Source organism: Schistocerca nitens, chromosome 9 (assembly GCF_023898315.1).
Source record: "Schistocerca nitens isolate TAMUIC-IGC-003100 chromosome 9, iqSchNite1.1, whole genome shotgun sequence".
NCBI lineage: Eukaryota > Metazoa > Arthropoda > Insecta > Orthoptera > Acrididae > Schistocerca > Schistocerca nitens.
Genome location: NC_064622.1, coordinates 506,977,937 through 506,997,903, shown reverse-complemented (window position 1 = coordinate 506,997,903; position 19,967 = coordinate 506,977,937). Strand labels below are relative to the sequence as shown.

At 38.2% G+C, this 19,967-nt stretch overlaps 1 protein-coding gene across 1 annotated transcript in view; it reads left to right on the top strand.

Moving 5' to 3' along the window:
- Positions 1-19,967, top strand: part of LOC126204381 (bifunctional heparan sulfate N-deacetylase/N-sulfotransferase) — a 104,913-nt gene that overhangs the window by 22,036 nt on the left and 62,910 nt on the right. Inside the window, exons 6-9 of the mRNA XM_049938753.1 lie at positions 1,587-1,713; positions 2,535-2,650; positions 11,474-11,659; positions 15,538-15,666. Of these exons, the coding sequence (XP_049794710.1) occupies positions 1,587-1,713; positions 2,535-2,650; positions 11,474-11,659; positions 15,538-15,666 (558 nt within the window). The remainder of the gene's footprint in view (positions 1-1,586; positions 1,714-2,534; positions 2,651-11,473; positions 11,660-15,537; positions 15,667-19,967) is intronic.

Here is a 19,967-nt window from a genome sequence, read left to right as displayed (position 1 = left end):
ATTGGCATAGTCCGTTAACAATCTGGCAGTGAATTGTGCTTATAGTATCTTTCTTATCACACTAAGCCATATTAAAATATTTGTATGCTAATTTGTAACAATGAAACTACACTACTGGCCATTCAAATTACTACACCACGAAGATGACGTACCACAGACGCGAAATTTAACCGACAGGAAGAAGATGCTGTGATATGCAAATAATTAGCTTTTCAGAGCATTCACACAAGCTTGGCACCGGTGGCAACACCTACAACGTGCTGACATTAGGAAAGTTTCCAACCGATTTCTCATACACAAACAGCAGTTGACCAGCGTTGCCTGATGAAACGTTGTTGTGATGCCTCGTGTAATTAGGAGAAATGCGCACCATCACATTTCCAACTTTGATAAAGGTTGGATTGTAGCCTATCGCGATTGCGGTTTATCATCTCACGACATTGCTGCTTGCGTTGGTCGAGATCCAATGACTGTTGGATCGGTGGGTTCAGGAGGGTAATACGGAACACTGTGCTGGATCCCATTGGCCTCGTATCACTAGCATTCGAGATGACACGCATCTTATCCGCATGGCTGTAGCGGATCATGCAGCCACGTCTCGATCCCTGAATCAACAGACGGGGACGTTTGCAAGGCACAACCATCTGCATGAACAGTTCGATGAAGTTTGCAGCAGCATGGACTACCAGCTGGGAGACAATGGCTGCGGTTACCCTTGACGCTGCCTGCGGTGGTGTACTCAGTGACAAACCTGGGTGCATGAATGGCAAAACGTAATTTTTTCAGATGAATCCAGGTTCTGTTTACAGAATCATGATGGTCGCAGCCATGTTTGGCGACATCGCGGTGAACGCACATTGGAAGCATATATTCGTCATCGCCATACTGGCATATCACCCGGCATGATGGCATGGGGTGCCATTGGTTACACGTCTCGGTCACCTCTTGTTCGCATTGATGGCACTTTGAACAGTGGATGTTACATTTCAGATGTGTTACGACCCGTGGCTCTACCCTTCATTCTATCCCTGCGAAACACTACATTTCAGCAGGATAATGCACGACCGCATGTTGCAGGTCCTGTATGGGCCTTTCTGGATACAGAAAATGTTCATCTGCTGCCCTGGCCAGCACATTCTCCAGATCTCTCACCAATTGAAAATGTCTGGTCAGTGGTGGCCGAGCAACTGGCTCATCACAATACGCCAGTCACTACTCTTGATGAACTGTGGTATCATGTTGAAGCTGCATGGGCAGCTTTACCTGTACATGCCATCCAAGCTCTGTTTGACTCAATGCCCAGGCATATCAAGGCCGTTATTACGGCCAGAGGTGGTTGTTCTGGGTACTGATTTCTCAGGATCTATGCACCCAAATTGTGTGAAAATGTAATGACATGTCAGTTCTAGTATAATATATTTGTCCAGTGAATACCCATTTATCATCTGCATTTCTTCTTGGTGTAGCAATTTTAATGGCCAGTGGTGTAGTTTAATCATTTCACTTTTCATGTGATAGCTGAATTGGTTGGGAGTAATATTCCACTTGCTGTTTGTGTAATATTTGTTCTATCTATCTCCACACAGGCACTTTTAGAGACACAGGAAAGAATTCAACAGCTGGTACCTGGTTTCAAGTTCAACCTCGGTTTCTCGGGGAAATATTTCCACCATGGGAATGCGGAAGAAAACCTGGGAGATGACATGTTGCTTGGTAAGTTGTAATATGTGAATGATTTATTTCAGTTTGAAATGTTCTACAAATTTGACTGGCAGGCAAAGCAAATGAGAGTTTGTAAACAGTCTTGTAACAATATAATATGGAATTTGATCAAAGTAAAGTAATAACATCTCTCTCTCTCTCTCTCTCTCTCTCTCTCTCTCTCTCTCTCTCTCTCTCCCTCTCCTTCCCCCCATTCTGTGCATAATTTTATTCTTTTTCTGTATTCTCTGTTACCACTGTTAATTATAATTTAGCTTCATATTTTTATAGATAATAGTAAAGTGATTAATATATGGTTAGCCATATGTAAATTCTGCTTTTAGTTCCTAATCGTTATGCTCTGATTTAAATTCCTGTTTTCCTCTTTCCTTTAAAAAAATCTGATAAACACCATATATTTAAAGGAAGAGTAATGACTGCTAATGAAATTTATGTCTGGAATGTTGATAATGTAGGAGGATACATTGTCTAGCATGTTCCCATGTCTACAGAAATTAGTGTTGGAAGGCAAGATCCATGTGTCCCGTATGGTGTAACATGCTCAGTGCCTGTGTACTGGACAGCCCCAGGGCGGACAGTTCTACTGTGTACATCAGTGTATTCTGCTTGTTTGGATGTCACCTTTACGATACTGAAAGCTCTTTTTTCTCTTCCCCATGAGCTTTTGTCATCCTGCCCCCTCCTGTTTCATATCTCTCTCTCTCTCTCTCTCACACACACATGTGCACACACACACACACACACACACACACACACACACACACACACTGTTTCTCTCAGTAAAGAGTACCTAACTAATATTGTGTTTGCAGAAAATGTTGGGAGTTTCATGTGGTTCAGCCACATGTGGAACCACCAGCAGCCACATCTGTATGACAACCTCACACAACTGGAGCTCGACATGGCACTCAACAAGCAGTTTGCTAAGGTACAGTGATCCCCTTTACTGCCTCTTTTGTCGTTATGTGGGCCAAGCTGAAGCTGCATTTGGGATCCACTTGTCTATCTTCCAACTAGTGTGACATTTTCCTTCTATAAGCATAATATTTATTGTATAGGGTGTTCACATGAAACACCACAGATTTCCAAACACAGTTAAAAAAAATGAGATGAAGATATTTGCAGTTTGGAACAACATGTAAAGTAACTCAGAAAGTTTTGTACAAAAAATTAATTCACCTTTGCCAGGTATAAAAGTATGAAACATGGCTTTTTTGTATATGTATATTAAATTCAGAAGAATGATAAATAGTACTTTATTCAAAGTACACTCCATTGTTTGTTATATAAAAATATATTTCAGGCAATTTGTGAATACTATGCCAGTAAAAATTTTCCACTTTTGCTGTGAATCATTCACTGAGCCATTTTTTCACATCTTCCTATGAATCAAAGCACTGCTCACCAAATGTGTGACCTATCGATGCAGAAAACTGGTAGTTGGAAGGAGCCAAGTTTGGTGAGTAAGCTGCATGGGGTAGAACTTCCCAGCCAAGTGCTCCCAACGTGTTGTGAACCGGTTTTGCTGTATGTGTAGGAGCATTGTCATGAAGAAAAATGACTTTGCATTGCCTCTTTCAGTAATGTGGCCTTTTTTCAAGCAGCAAACAGTCTACATCAGTTAACTGTTGTTGGTAATGTTTAGTATTAACCATTTTCCCAGGTTTTAACAGCTCATAATAGACAGCAAACACAGAGCATCATCTTTCTGCCAAAGTTATTTGGTTTTGTAATCGATGTCGATCATGTTCCTAGGTCTACCCATGATTTTTTGTGCTTGGTATTCTCATAATAAATCCGCTTTTCATCCCATGTAACTATACATTGCAAAAATGGCTTCCTTTTGTACTGAGTGAGCAAAATCTTGCGTTTTTGTGCTGTTCTATTTGCCTGTCATTCAACTCGTGTGGTACCCATCTACTGTTATGAATCTTTCCCATCTCTCATAGCTGATTGGAAACAGCTTGTTGACTAACTTCCAATTGCTTGGTGAGTTGTTTTTGTGCTTGCAAATTATCTTCTTTCAACAGTGCTTCCAAGTCCACATCTTCCTATTTTTTTTGCCAATTTTCCATGTTCTTTGCTTGCGACACTGAAGACACCATTTTTGAAATGTTGAAACCATTGTTTACACATATTTTGTGATGGAGCATGTTCACCCTAAGCTTCTTGAAGTAATCGGTATGATTAAGCAACAGTTTTCTTCAAATGAAAACAAAAAAATAATGCTGTCAGGAATGCTCTTAGTTTGGTATAAATTTTGACATATTGAACACAACAACACAACACTATGCACAAACTTTTCCAATTTATCACACATGCATATCTGTCACTTGTTGATAACACAACAAAATGGTGCAGTGTCAAATCTTTATAGCACAAACTGCATTGGTGCGACATCTGTGTCTGAAATCCATATTTCATATTTGTACACCTGGTACATGTGCTTCTTTCATAACCTGTAAAATGCTTAGACAATACTCTGTCTTGACCCACATGTGCACAAGCATGTCTTGGGTGATGGAGGCTGTTGCATCCACAATTCTTCTGTAGAGATTACCAATGTAACTTTTAGATGAAGCATGCACATTGTCTTTCATAGAACCCCTCAGCAAGAAATCAAGAGGTGTTAAGTCAGGAGTTTGCAGGGGTCATTAAGTTTGTCTGTCACGTCCTATTTGTTGCTGTGAAAATATTTGGTCCAGGAAGTTACAAACATGGAAATTCCAGTGTGGCAGTGCACCATCATCCTGGAAGAAACAAAGAAAAAGCCAATTGCTGAAGCATGTCCAAATAAATGATTCCTGTTAGTGTTTGCTCGGTGAAGAAAAATGGTTCAGCTATGCTGTCTTTCATTTGTACAAACAACACATTCACTTTTTCTCTGTCTCTGGCATGTTTCCTGAAACTGTAGGGGTTTTCTGAACTACAAATGTGAATGTTGTGCAGATTAACCTTCCCACATTTCTGGGAGGTTGCTTCATCAGGGAAAAGACATTTCCTAGATAATAGGCATTTTTTCCAATCCAGTCCAGCATTTCAGTAGCAGATTCATGGGGCATCATTTCGCTTCAGTGCTTAGAAAGTTTTTACTTTGTAAGTGTGTAAGTGAAGTTGTTTATGCAGCACCTTGTAAGCTGTTGAGTGAGGGATGTATAGCTCTTGTGATGTTTGCTGAACTGACTTTGATGGACGTTTTTGGAAAGATTATCAGATGTGCATTTTCTGCCAGAAATTGATTTTCTGTTTACAATCCCACTGGTTAGGAATTTGTCATACCAAGCCTTAAATGTGTTAACATGTGGTGGCTACCCTTGAAATTATCATCAGAAATCTCTCTGAACAGCAGTGAGTGATTTCATTTCCATGTACCACACCATACACTGGGTTCTCTCTTAATGTGTAATTATATCTGGTAGTTTTGTAAAATTGCAAAACTGTACAACAGTTGCTTAATACACACTCTTTTGTTGTGTGCACAACTGATTTCAGAACACTTAAAGTTCCATCATCTGGTGTAAAGTGTGATAATGAAAATATTCTATTACATGACAATGAGTGGAGTAGGGATCCTCAAGTCTGAAATTTCAGAGAAGGAGCTATGTGACTAAAATTTCTAAAATGAATTAAAATAAATTAAAAGAGAGAACAGGGCATTACCTACCTCAGTGTTTTTGGGGAACCAAAGGTTATATGCCAAAAGAATAAAAGGGACATAGAAAAATCTAAAAAACCCAGACACCAAAAATAACCAGAATGTTAACCATGTCAGATGCAATAAAAAGGGGGGAAGGAGAGAAATGACATATTGCATAGAATTACTTACATAAATTCCATAAAAACAGTTCCCATGACTGGGAACACAAACAGAAAAACTGTATATATAGCCATGAGCACTGAGACCAAACACACCCCATGGTGCAGGCATGGTATGAGACAGATATATGATTGGTGAACTGTTTAACCTGGAAAAGTGGGAAGTAACAGCAGAAAGAAGATGGAACCATTGCAACATTAAGAGGGATGAGGGCCAGTACATTGAAAAAGAGAGAGAGAGAGAGAGAGAGAGAGAGAGAGAGAGAGAGAGACCAAGGAAAAAAATATTATGTTATATGGATCACTTAATCTGCCTGAATAATGCTATACTTAACTAAAATATTTTTTTTGTGCAGGTCAGTGCATTGTGCAGTGTATTGAGAGGATGGGAATGAAGACTTCTTAAGATTTCAGTTTCTTCCAGGCCACTGAATATCCAACCTTTCTCTGTGGCATGTAAGACAGTTAAGTTATTGCTAACCCACTGCAGCAGATGCTGGTTATCAATCAAATGCATTGTCAGAGCAGCTGAGCAGCTGATCTGGAATTGGCCAGGTCCTTATCTTCTTTAAATCTCATATAAAAATTCTTGCATGTGTGGCCAATATATCTGCTCTTATAAAACTGGCTTGTATCACACTCAAGGATCCTTATTGAACACTTCACATTTCCTTAACCTACTGCCTGAATTTTTCAGTGTGAATATGCTGGAGCTATGTTGGCTTTCTATTCCTCTTTGTTACAAATGGCTCTGAGCACTATGGGACCCAACATCGTAGGTCATAAGTCCCCTAGAACTTAGAACTACTTAAACCTAGCTAACCTAAGGATATCACACACATCCATACCCAAGGCAGGATTCGAACCTGCGACTGCAGCGGTCGCGCGGTTCCAGACTGAAGCGCCTAGAACTGCTCGGCCACCAGCGGCCGGCTCTTTGTTACATATCCATGACATGGAATCATACAAAACTTCTTCTTTATCTTTGTCTCTACTGAATTTAGAGTCTCTCCCTTCCATGCTTCCCCACACTTCACTAGTATTTTTTCCCCTCCAATTTCTCAATCATAGACCCCAGATACCCATTATGCAGAGCAATATTCTTGGTTATGCTGAACTTCCTTTCATACTCATGTGTCTGTGATCTGAGGGGACCATTATTTTGTTTAGGAGGGATTGAAAGGCAGCACTTTTATGTTTAAATGGGTGGTTTGAAGCTACATTCAGGACTAAATCAGCGGTAGGCTCTTTTCTGTAGATGCCAATCTCCATCTTGCCATAATTGAAGGTGATCTTTAGTCTAAATATAGCAAGGCCCCATTATCTGATGCTGAACAGAAAAAGAAATCTTTCCATGGAATGTATTAAGTTTGTTTTGCAAATTGCCACACCTTTAACTGCTGCCTCCATATAGAACAACATAGGCAGCATAAGGTTTCCATATAATGTATTATTTTTTCCTTTAAAATAAAAATAAAGAAAAAGAAATGTACAGGTCTTCTTCCCACTTATTGTTGTGATGGTTCCATCTCCTTTCTGCTGTTACTTCCCACTCTTCCAGGTTTAACATTTCACCAATCACATACCGCATCTATGGTATGGGTTGTGTGCAGCCTCAGTACTCACGGCTAGTATTTAGACTCCCTGTTTGTGTTCCCAGCCATACAGCACAGAGGAACTGTTTTTATGGAATTTCTGTAAGTAATTCTATGCAATGTGTGATTTCTCTCCTCCTTTTTGTATTCCATTTTGCATGTTTCAAGATTCTGGTGACATTTTCTGTCTGGTCAGGATGTCAATTTTTTTCAGATTTCTCAAGGTCATTTTTATCCTTTTGACACGGAACATTTCGTTCCATGACAACACTGTGTTGAGTGTGACCTCAGATTTTAAAGTGCTTTTATTTGTAAGTAACATCCCGATCTCTCTTTTAATTTATTTTAATACATTTTAGAAATAGTAGCCACATACTTCTTCATTGGACATTTCAGACTTGAGGATTCCCTCCCATTACCATGTAACATAATATTTTCATTATTATAGTTTACACCAGATCATTGGACTTCAAGTCTTCCAAAACCATTTGTGTACAGAGTAAAAGACTATAGATTAAGCAACTGTTGTGCGATTCCTTCATTTTACAAAATGGACTTATATAATTGTGGCTACTCCATAGCTGGTAATTATTTAGCATCCGAAACAAAATGGGAGGGACTGTGAAAAAATCAACTAAAAACTTTTTGAGACTCCTTATATGCAGCCACAGACTCAAAATATTTGTGTCTCAAATTTCTTTAATTTCATTTGGAAACTGGGGAGGTTTCATGTGGATACCCTGTGTGATACATAGTGTTTTATATTAATGAATACTACATGTATAGCCTATTACAACAAAATTTGGAGGGAGAAGAATGGTGTAAATATGTAATGTAATAGTATTTTTTATTATATTAATTACCTTATAGGTAATGGTCCTAGTTTTCAGTTAACATTAACATTCATTATCTGTCAGAGAACAGATTTGAAAACATACAATACCAAAAATGTCATCTAGCTCTTGAACACCGATTTGGATAGTAATAGAATGTGGAATTAAAATGAGTGTCAGGACTCTTAATGCAATGTCCCTTTTAACAGGGGAAATAAAGATAGAAATTTAAAAGGAAATGAGGAATGAAGAACTATTATAAGAACCCTATTCAGAGAGATTGGTCAGTGTTTAACAGAGGAGGTAGATAATATGAAATGTATCAAAATCAACCCGAAAACATTGATGAGTCATTATAAACATATTTTGTGAGAACTGTATATATCTCACTGTGTAGTCTGTTCTGGCCTGTCTTTGTTGTTCTTTAAAAATATTTTTTTCTTGTAGAAGCAGTTCATAATACTTCTGCAGTAACTAGAAATACTTGTCAGTATCATGCAGTTTTCATTATAGCTGTACAAACATATCACAGATCAAATAACACCGATCAAGTGAGATGAGGGCTCATTCTTGGAATCTTAAATTACGCCAGGAAAACTGTACAACAGTGAAGTCATGTTAGAATTAATGGAAGAAAGTAACTGGTTCACAGAAATGTACTGAAATGTAATAAACAGATTGAAGTAGATCATCCATTTCATTTTAAAATGAAATAAGAGCATGCTACAAATTATTTGTATCAAAAGTAAAATTCAGTCAAGAAGACTAATAAATAATGAGACAGAAATGCTAGCCCATTTCTACATGCAGGAGATGCAATATCTACATCCACGTACGTATTCCACAAGCCACCACATGTGTGGTGGAGGTCTTATACCACTGTTAGTCACTTTCTTCCCTGTTCCATTTACACGTAGAGCAAGGGAAAAATGACTGTCTATATGCCTCCAAATGAGCCCTAATTTCTTGTATCTTCGTGGTTTTTATGCAAAATGTGTGTTGGCGGCAGTAGAATTGTTCTGCAGTCAGCTTCAAATGCTGGTCTCTAAATTTTCTCAGTAATGTTCCTCAAAAAAAAAAAATGTCACCTCCCCTTCAGGGATTCCCATTTGAGTTCCCGAAGCATCTCCATGATACCTGAATGTTGTTTGAACTTACTGGTAACAAATGTAGCAGCCTGCCTCTGAACTGCTTTGATGTTTTCCTTTAATCTGACCTGGTGTGGATTCAAAACACTCAAGTTGTACTCAAGAATAGGTCACACCAGCAATGCAGTCTTCTTTACAAATGAGCCACACTCTCTCAAATTTCTTCCAATAAACCAAAGTTGACCATTCACATGCCCTACCATAATCCTCACATGCTCATTCCATTTCATACTGCATTGCAACATTATGCTCAGATATTTAAAAGACACGACTGTGTAAAGCAAGCCACTTCTAATGCTGTATTCAAATGTTACGGGATTGTTTTTCATATTTATCTGCATTAACTTACACTTTTCTACATTTAGAGCAATCTGCCATTCATTACGCCAGCTACAAATTTTGGCCAGATCATCTTGTATCTTCCTATAGTCAGTCAATGCTGACATCTTCCTGTACACCTTGGCACCATGAGCAAACAGCCAGTGATTGCTGCTTAACCTGTCTGACAGATTATGCCAGAGAACAAGGGTGGTCCCATTACTCTTCGTGTTGCCACTCTGATAATGTCCCCATATCTGATCACTTGCCGTTGAAGATAACAAACTGGTTTTTATTACTTAAAAAGTATTCAGGCCACCCACATATCTGGGAACCTAATCTGTAAGCTTGTTCCTTTGTTAACAGTCTGCAGTGGGGCATCATATCAAACACTTCCTGAAAATCTAGGAATATGGGATCTGCCTGTTGTCCTTTGTCCATGGTTTGCAGGATGTTGTGTTAGAAAATGACAAGCTTTCAGGCAAAAGCTTTTCTGTGTCCAGGAAATTTATTATATTTGAAATGAGAACATTTTCAAGAATTCTGCAACAAATAGATATTGAAGATATTAGTATTGAATTTTGCAGGTCCATTCTTTCACTCTTCTTATATACAGGTGTCACATACACTATTTTCCATTGACTTGGGAATTTTTGATGGGCGAGAAATTTGTGATGCGAGCTAAGTACTCTCTGTAAAACCGAATTGGGGTTCCATCTGGACTTGGTGATATTTATTTCCAGCTTTTTAGTTGGTTGCCTATGCTTCATGCAAGAGTCTCTGCAATGATCAAATGATTATATGTCTGTATGATCTTCCTGTGTGAATGATTTTGTAAATGAGAAATTTAAAACTTTGGCCTTCATTTTGTTGTCTTCTATTGTCACGCCAGACTACTCAGCAAGTGACTAGGTAGAAACCTTCAATCTGCTTAGTGATTTTATGCAGGACCAGAATTTTTTCAGGTCCTCAGCAAGATCTTTTGCTAAGGTGCGACGGTGGTAATTGTTGTATGCCTCGTGCATCGATATTTTTAAAGAGTCATGAATCTCTAATAATTTTTGCATGCCATCATTGAGCATTCTTTTTTGAAACAAGAGTGCAATAGTCTTTACTTTCTCAGCATTTTCTGAATCTTATTATTAAACCATGGTTAGACTTTTGCATCCTTATTCCACATACTCAGCACATACTTCTCAAAAGCACTATTCTCAATCTGATTAATCTTTACCCACAGTTCCTCTATGTCCATCAAACTGGAACAAAATGATGTCCATGTGTGGCCAAAGTGAGATGCTAGCAACACTTTCTAGAAAAAAATACTCTCCTGCCTTCTCAATGCATTTATTAACTTATATCTAAAAACAAAGATGATGTGACTTACCGAACAAAAGCGCTGGCAGGTCGATAGACACACAAACAAACACAAACACACACACATCATCTTCGTGTTTGTTTGTGTGTCTATCGACCTGCCAGCGCTTTCGTTCGGTAAGTCACATCATCTTTGTTTTTAGATATATTTTTCCCACGTGGAATGTTTCCCTCTATTATATTGATATCATTTATTAACTTAGTTACCCATCATTGCTATAATGACAAATTGTGATCACTAATCCATGTTTCTATACTGATTTTTTTGATAAAATCAGGCCTGTTTGTAGCTACAAGGGGAAAAGTATTTCTGTTGTGTGTAGAGTGTTGAACTAACTGCTTGAGACAGTTTTTAGAAAACATGTTGAAAAGTATTTCAAAAGATTACCTGTCTGTACCACCCAGAATGAATTTGTAGAGATCCCTTTCTATACTCAGTAGGTTAAAGTCACCTACAACCAGTGCTGGACAATCTGGGTATTTATGAACTACAGAGCAGATACTTTCTTTGAATGATTCTAAAACTGTCACAGCAGAATCAGATGGCCAGTAAGTACTGGCTACCAGTTCTGTTGTGCCACAATTTATAAATGATTTACATTTGTATAATTTCCCCAGTTGTCTTTTATGAAATGCCTCTGTTACCTGTTACACTTTTTTTTGACAGGAACATGGTATCCCAGTGGATTCTGGTTATTCTATAGCACCTCACCACTCTGGTGTGTATCCTGTTCATGAGATATTGTATGAGGCCTGGAAGAAAGTGTGGAACGTTCGGGTAACTTCGACAGAGGAATACCCACATCTGCGACCAGCGAGACTGAGACGTGGATTTATTCACCGAAATATAATGGTGAGAAACTAATTGTGTTTGTGAATAAATATCTTTGGATCAATATTGTTTGTTTCCTTATGTACACTGAAACAATTTCAATAAAGATGAAAAGGATTCACCAGTTTTTACTACCTCTAAAAATATCAACATCGAGGAATCACTTGTGTTATACTTAAGTATCTTTAATGTAATTTGAGTTGTTGTTATTGTTCTTTCTTTCTTTTTTTATATCACTTTGTGATGGCTCATGGCATTTTGAGTTTTCCTCTGTGGTCTGAGGCATAATTTTCTGCCTCAAATTTTGTCTCCATGTGTTGAAGATATTCTCATTGTTTATGGAAATAGGTGTTTACATTTTATGAAGTTTTGTCCTTCATAAAGCAAAACTTTGAACACTTTATTGGTAGAAATTGAGTGTATAGAGAGGATAATTTACTGGTAGAAACAGACTGTGCAGAGTGGTGATAAAAATTTGAAACATTAATGGAACTTCAAAGAAGAAAGAGTAATGTTATACAAGTTTTGTGTTCTGTGATTAAATAAAACAAATGGCAGTAATTCATGCACTGAAAAAGCTCGAGATGCCACTTCAGTTCAACACAGTGGTCTTTGGTAACATTCGAATGATTTCAAATGTGGTGGCCACCATGCGTGTATGAGGAAGCTGTTCAGCTGCTTCACTATTTCTTAGTGAAGCATTGGAAGTACAGTAAAACTCATTTTAATCAATCTCTGGGGCCCAAATATTTTTTTGTTAAATAGTGATTTTCCTAAAATGAGGGTTTTGCCAGAGTACGTGGAAGGAGTGACTGAGAATCGTAAATCAAGCATGTTTTGGTGATATACAACAACTCTCCATCCAAACAGGCCTTGGAAGGCCCAACAGTACTGATCAGCCACCATGTTATCCTGAGCCCACAGGCATCACTGGATGTGGATATGGAGGGGCATGTGGTCAGCACACCGCTCTCCTGGCCGTATGTCAGTGTACGAGACCGGAGCCGCCACTCCTCAATCAAATAGCTCCTCAGTTTATCTCACAAGGGATGAGTGCACCCCGCTTGCCAACAGTGCTCCACAGACTGGATGGTCACCCATCCAAGTTCTAGCCCAGCCCTCCAGGGCTTAACTTCAGTGATCTGATGGGAACCAGTGTTACCACTGCAGCAAGGCTGTTGGCCCTGGTGATGTGCTGTTTAATTACAAAAATAGCTATACCCTGTGCTACAAATTTAAATGAAGCAAAAATATAATTATTACACTTTTCACAGAACACAGCCTTAATGTTTTTAAAAATGAATAAGTCGTGTTTATTTTGTTCTTCCAACATATTGTAATGAAAGAAGCAGTTGCTCCAGCTGGTTGATGTAAGTTAGAGTTGACTCATCTACATTAAAAGAGGAAAAGAGATTCCTGATAGTATCAATTCTTTGCACAGTAGCAACAAAACTTGATGCAATGTCCTCTTCTTCTTCTTCTTCTTCTTCTTCTTCTTCATTGTCACTGCCAGTTCCTACCTGCGTTTTGTCATAAGGATTTCACTTGCATTAGTCTTGATTTTGGAGGTCAGTATGTCATCATCACAACAAACAATGTCCTGGAATGTTGCATTTTCATAAAATTAGTTTTGCTACTGTGTTGTTCTTCTGCAATGATGTCTTCAACAGAAACTGGTGTACTACAGCCAGCCTTTGTGAAACAATTTAACATGGTCTGTTGTGGTACAGAATTCCAGAGTGCAACAAACGTATGTGTAGCTTGTACAGTGCTGTCTCTTCACTTGAATTCTCTCAAAGAATTAAACTGACTTCTGAACAACTGCTACTCTGTATTTGGCTTTAACAGACTGTACTATGCCCAAGTCCAGGGCATAGAGGAAAGATCACAATATTTACATTCCTCAGAAATTATTTCTTCCATGCTTAGGCCTACAGAGTATCGGTCAATAATAAATACAACTTTCCTTCACAATGCACTGATCTCGGCATCTAAACGCCCAAAAAAGTTGTAAAGATTTCTGACATCTTCAGAGACTGCTGTTGTACCGTAAGTGCAAACTACTGGTAGCATTTTTATGTTTTCAAAACATCCGGGAGTTAATAGTGGTGGCATTTTTTCACTTCCATCACAATTTACACACAGTAGCATTGCCATCCTTTCTTTACCTTTTTTTTTACCTCCATGGCATTTTTTGCCTTAACACAACGATTTTGCAGGAAGTAAATTATAAAAGGTGCCAGTTTCATCAGCATTCAGAATGTGTCTGGTCTCATAACCCTGTATCAGTCATGGCAGTGTAACATTCTTCACACTTTCTGTGACCAGAGCCTCACTTTCTCCACATACACTTTGAAACTACAGATTTCTTTTTAAATGATTTGAACAGTTACTTGACAAAGCAATTTCATGGGCCTTCCGTTGCAGTATGTTTCCCCTTATAGTGATTCTTCAGCTGCTCAGTCTGTGAAACAACTTCAGAAAACAACTTTCCACATCACTGAACATAGACATATGAATGTTCTTTTTTGGATCCACAGGAATCATTAGCTTCAGCATTAAAGACTGCTTCTTAATTTTGAATATGCCACACATGTAGACTGCACTAAATCAGATTCCTTCTCCATGTTGTTCAAAATATTCATGTTAAGATTGTCAAAATCAGCTTTTTCTGAATTGTTTGCAGGCCACAACTCCAAAAAAGTAAAATTGATTTCTCTGACACTTTACTAATGAAACAACTATAGTTTTTGTGTTTCATAGCCTCAGTGACTTTGAAATCAGATCACATGAGCAAAGTCGCACAGAAATTCTTTTGACACATCTGTCAGTACCATTACAAGAGAAGTTAAGTTATTGACATATCAAACAGCTAAATCGATTACCATTTACTGTGCCACACTACAAAAATTATGATGTGTGAAGTGGAAAGAAAGCATAAATTCACTAGAACATGTTAGGAATTACATAAAAACTGATTTAAAATTGTGAAACGTTTCATGTTTATTCCTTAAGAGGGGACTTTTTCATAAAGCGATGTTCATTAAAGCAGGGTGAAATAACATTGTTGTTACGGGATTTTTGCTGGGACCACTAGAAATATTAATTAAAAGCAGAACTTCCTTAAAAGCAACTTTGTTAATTTAGGGATTTACTATAATCAGTTTCTGAAACATTTTAAAGCCAGAGGATTTACACATCTATCTTTACAGTCTCTGACAATGTCTCCATCAGTAGGAAAAAATACATTAGCAAGAAAATTGTGCCATAAGAGTAAGTCCCAAATATAGAGATGTTTTCAAAGAAGTAAATCATAGTGTCAGTCATGAAAGCTCACATTGATCATGTCAGTGTTATATAAATGATTACTTACCTCCTCATTTGATTCACACATGCACACAGAAATCATTGCATAATGTTGACAGTCAAACATTTTGTGATGTGTAGACATAGCTATTCTGTGAAACAAAACACACTTCACTCTAATTTCAGTAAAGATAATATTCTATGAAATAATCACTCCCTGACAAAGCTTTATTACATACAATCCTCTTAATAAAATTTTGATTTCATTGCTTATCCATTCATGCAATCAAATTTATTTTCAACATTCCGTAACTTTTTTCTTCCTAATTTCACATTATTCATTTTCTCTGTGTGAAAGTAAGACTGTCCAAGCATGATAAATTATATGAAGTGTAATCTGATGAGCCAAATATGAAGTATAATTGATTAATTGCATATTCTTTTAGTTTTTAAGGTATTTAGATTATTAACTATAAGTGTGTCATAAAAAACACAGAAAATAGAAAAAGCTTTCTCTCTTTACAAACAGTTGTGAAAAATGTAAGTTTGGGTATGATGATTAGGTATTACTCATTTAAGTCTTTCTTCAACAGGTATTGCCACGCCAGACATGTGGCCTCTTCACCCATACTATTATGATGCGAGATTATCCTGGGGGACCTACAAAACTAGACGAGATTATTCAAGGCGGAGAACTTTTCCAAACTATCGTCTACAATCCTGTGAGTTTATATAATGCAGTTTACTTTAGCAACATTGTTTAGTACTCAATTTATCCCTTGTGATCTTCAGATCATAACATATTCACTTTCAACATTCCATAATACTATCTTCAGTTTCCAATCTACTTGCTTCTCTCTCAAGAAAGTAGAGCATACAAACATGTTTTGCTTCAGTCGCACAAAGAAACTTTGGCTACTGAATTGCTGTGCCATCTGTTCCTGAGAATGTGCAACTCTATTCTACTGTTTTTCTTTTTGTAAGTACGTGGTGGACTGATAGTGATTTACTTTAGAGTATGATATTTTGACTCTTTCTAATCTCATATGTTAATGCTAACTTCTTCTTATGTTGGACAGTTATCTTTAACATTCAGAAGGAAGAAAGAAATGCATGTAAGGAAATATTAGAGAGCATCAACAGAGGACCCAAGACTGTTATCATTACATTTTGGCAAGAGCCAGTAAATACTTTGCAGAATGCCACAGTCTGTTGGACAATGTTTACTTTTTAGGTCTGCAGATAAACCACAGCCATAACCCACATTAATGAAGAAACTTAGTTCAGCTACACTTGAAATATAAATGACTGTACATTCTGTATACACTTATTCCATATATTTTCAATTACTACTGAGTCATGGAATACTTTCTTGGGACATCTCAATTTACAGCAGTAGTATTTTCAGGACACAAAAGCATGTTATAAAAATTATACAGGTTATACAGTGTTTACTCTAGCCAGAACATTCTTCAGATATCTCTTCATTTTCTTTTTTTTAATAACTGTTTCAAAATACATTCATACATTAATGTCCTTCATTCTTACCAGTTTTCTAAAAAAATACTGCCACCTTGAACATAATACTAGCATCAAATCTAATTCTAGATGGATTTTAAGGATTTAATATTAGGGCAAAAAGGACTCAAATGTGTGAGTGCAGATTTATTTAACGATCAGACAGGTTGGATTCTTTATGGGTAGGGACAGAAAAAAGTCATTTTATTTATGACCAATTTTTGTGTTATGATTTGCAAATTTTGCTGTTATTTTTTGGTGATATTTACAGCTTTCTTTTTTTGATTATTTATATTCAAGTTATTTAACCATTTTCCAGTGCTGAAAATGAAACTATATCTATTATGTACATTATATTTATTACACCATAAACATTATGTTTATTCGTATTATGCTGACTTCAGAAGAAGAAAAAGGGAAGAAAATATTTGTTATACTTGATAATTAAATAAAAAATAACATTTTAAGGCAAGTAAGTTTTCGGCCAAAGCACTGAAGACAGTTTTTCAAATGATGGCATTCACATGATTCCTTATTTATCTTCCAAGAGATTGTGATATTAATGTTTTAACACTTCATTGTAGTTAGAAAATAGGCTCTCATTGTCTACTTTGTATCAGGGAATGTAAATAACCTTTAGTGCAACAGTTTAAAATGGCTGATTATCAGTTCTTGTGGCCTGCAGACTTTTGACTATGTCAACATTTCCTGGGTACATGGACATTTGCTTTTCAGCAAAGTTCTGAAGAGATTTATACCCCTTCTGAGTATCTGCACTATAGAGGTCAGTCACTTGCTATGTGTGCATTAATGCATACAAGCTTATTGCCCTTGGGTAAAACATGAATCTAAGGCTTGATTCGGGGCCATGAGAGTTGGCACCCTTACATGAAGACACACACACACACACACACACACACACACACACACACACACACACACACACACACACCTGGCTGCCTATGTTGGGCTCAGTTGGCTGCTAGCTTTTTACTGGCCCACAGTGAGTGTACTGGGGTGAGATGGGGGTGTGGGATGCAGTGGGGTGAGGCAAGGAATGAGGTGGGAGCCATGGGGTTGGGGGCAAGTGCCTAGCAGCTCATGGGAGAGTGGGAAGCTGTCTATGGGCTAGCTAGCAGTGCAGGTATAGGGAATAGGTGGCAGATGACTGGGCCCATGATTAGGGTATGAGATAACAGCACACAACTAACTGATGTGGGGACACAAATTGGGTGGGGTACTGGGACTGTATGGGAAGGATGTTTTGGTGTGGGAGGGGTAGCAGCTGTCAGAGTGCAGGTGCTGTTGGTGATTGGTGGGTTTGGATGTGGACTGAGGTGTGGATGGAGACATCTGAGAGGAGATTAACATCTGCCCTGGCCACCACTAAGAAGTGCCCCCCCCCCCACCCCCACCACCCAATACCACCCTGGACTCGGGCGACTTAACCACGTCATTTGTCAGGGCTTTGACTATCTATCATCATGCCCTGAAATGACAGACATCCTATCCAAGATATTTCCAACTCGTCCCAGAGTGGTGTTCCGCTGGCCACCCAACTTCCGCAATATCCTAGTTCATCACTATGCCACTCCCACCCCCAATCCCGTACCACAGTGATCATACACCTGTGGAAGACCCAGATGCAAGACCTGCCCAATCCAGCCACCCAGCACCACGTACTCCAGTCCTGTGACAGTCTTATCCTACTCCATCAGAGCATGGGCCATCTGTGAATGCAGCCATGTTATATACTAGCTCTGTTGCAACCACTGTGTAGGGAAGCAGCCTACTCATGCTGTATAAAATTCACATCAGTCTTTCCATTGTGTGCCAGCCTAGTCCGCTGTAACTAGCTCTGACGTCATAAATGTTGCGCAATACTTTAAAAATCAAGTAAATAACCTGAAACATTTCTAGAATGTCAGGAGTAATACTAAATCAACATGTGTTGAATGTCAGTTCAATAACTTTAACCATTTTCGAAAGTTGGACGTTTTTCTGTAAAAATCATTGGCGCAACAGAAAAGAGCTAGAGACTTAAAAATTTATATTTAGATTCCTTTTTCATAATAATTTAGTAGGAACAGTCTTCTGGATCTCACAAATTAAGATTTTAGTTGAAATTCATGATTTTCTGGTTTTTATCTTAAAAATTAAGGAAGCAAGATAGATTAAGTAGGCTAATAAATAAGGCTAGGGTGTTTAAATTTAAGTAGAATGGAGATCCGCTGTAATCATAAAGATGTGAGAAGTTTCAACTCATTAACTATATAACTATAACGATAGCGTATCTCCAAAGGGCAAGTTCAGAGCTCGTCTACTGCGTGTAGTGTAATTAAATTAATATTTGACTTAGCCACGTCAGACTTTTATTATGATTACTTACCTGTGTGCTGAATGCACATTTAAATTGAGAGCTTCATCGGCCATCAGCAAAGGAAGCAATGATTTATTCAATAACTTAAAGTGGTGCATTACTAGCCCAGCGGCTAGTCGGGAGAGCCGATTTGATCAGGCGTTCCCTTAGCTGTCCGCACCGCGGCTTTATATATAAGAATGCTGCACGAGGAGAAAAGGCCCCAGTTCTCTCCAGACGCTGAATAGCACACCACCTGTGTCGGGAGTCGCGTCGCGTCGGTATCATTGCTATAAACAGCCTCGGATGCCATAATAAGTCACTCGGGATACGCGTAACCATGAAATCGCTTTTCGAGTGAAGTGTTAATTGTGGGATGACTTTAATGACCTATCTTCAGTTTGCGTATGTCGTATTTTCACATGCCGCCACGGGACAGACATCCTACCATTATTTAGCGTGGCGTTTGATGAACATTATCATCAAATTATGGCGAGCATTCACTTAAACATTTAATTTGGACAGTTATAGTTGCATCAGCGCATTAGACTCTGAACTCCTCTGGTAGTTGGATTGTGTGGATGCTTTTTTTTTTGATCTGTGACTTTCAGAATATAGCGAACGTTTTTACAGGATCGTTTTTTGATTATGAATCCCAGACAATCTCCTAATTCCTCAGAGCTATAAGCTGTAGCTATAAATGTATTTCTCAGATGAAGTGGGCACTAGGAATTCTAATTACAGGCTTCACGTTTTGCTAATCACTTTCTGGTTGCCAATATTGTAGTTAGAGAGACAGTGTTGAGAACGGCAAAAGACAGCATAAATAATAGGAACATTTATATAACAATTAATTCCACCCGCCGCCCCACATATGGTTAATCGGCCGGGAAATGCATCTTTTCTGCATTTACATTACAATTCTACATTATATATAAACAATCATACCACCCGCCGCCCCACCACTGCACAGCATTTTACATTGGTATGACAATCAACCCCCCTATGCCTCCCACCTCTCTCCATCCCTCACTGCATCCCACACCACACCCCCACCTTACCTCAGTACACTCACTGTGAGCCAGTAAAGAGCTGGCAATCAACTGAGCACAAAGTAGAGAGCCAGGTGTTTTCATGTGAGTGAGT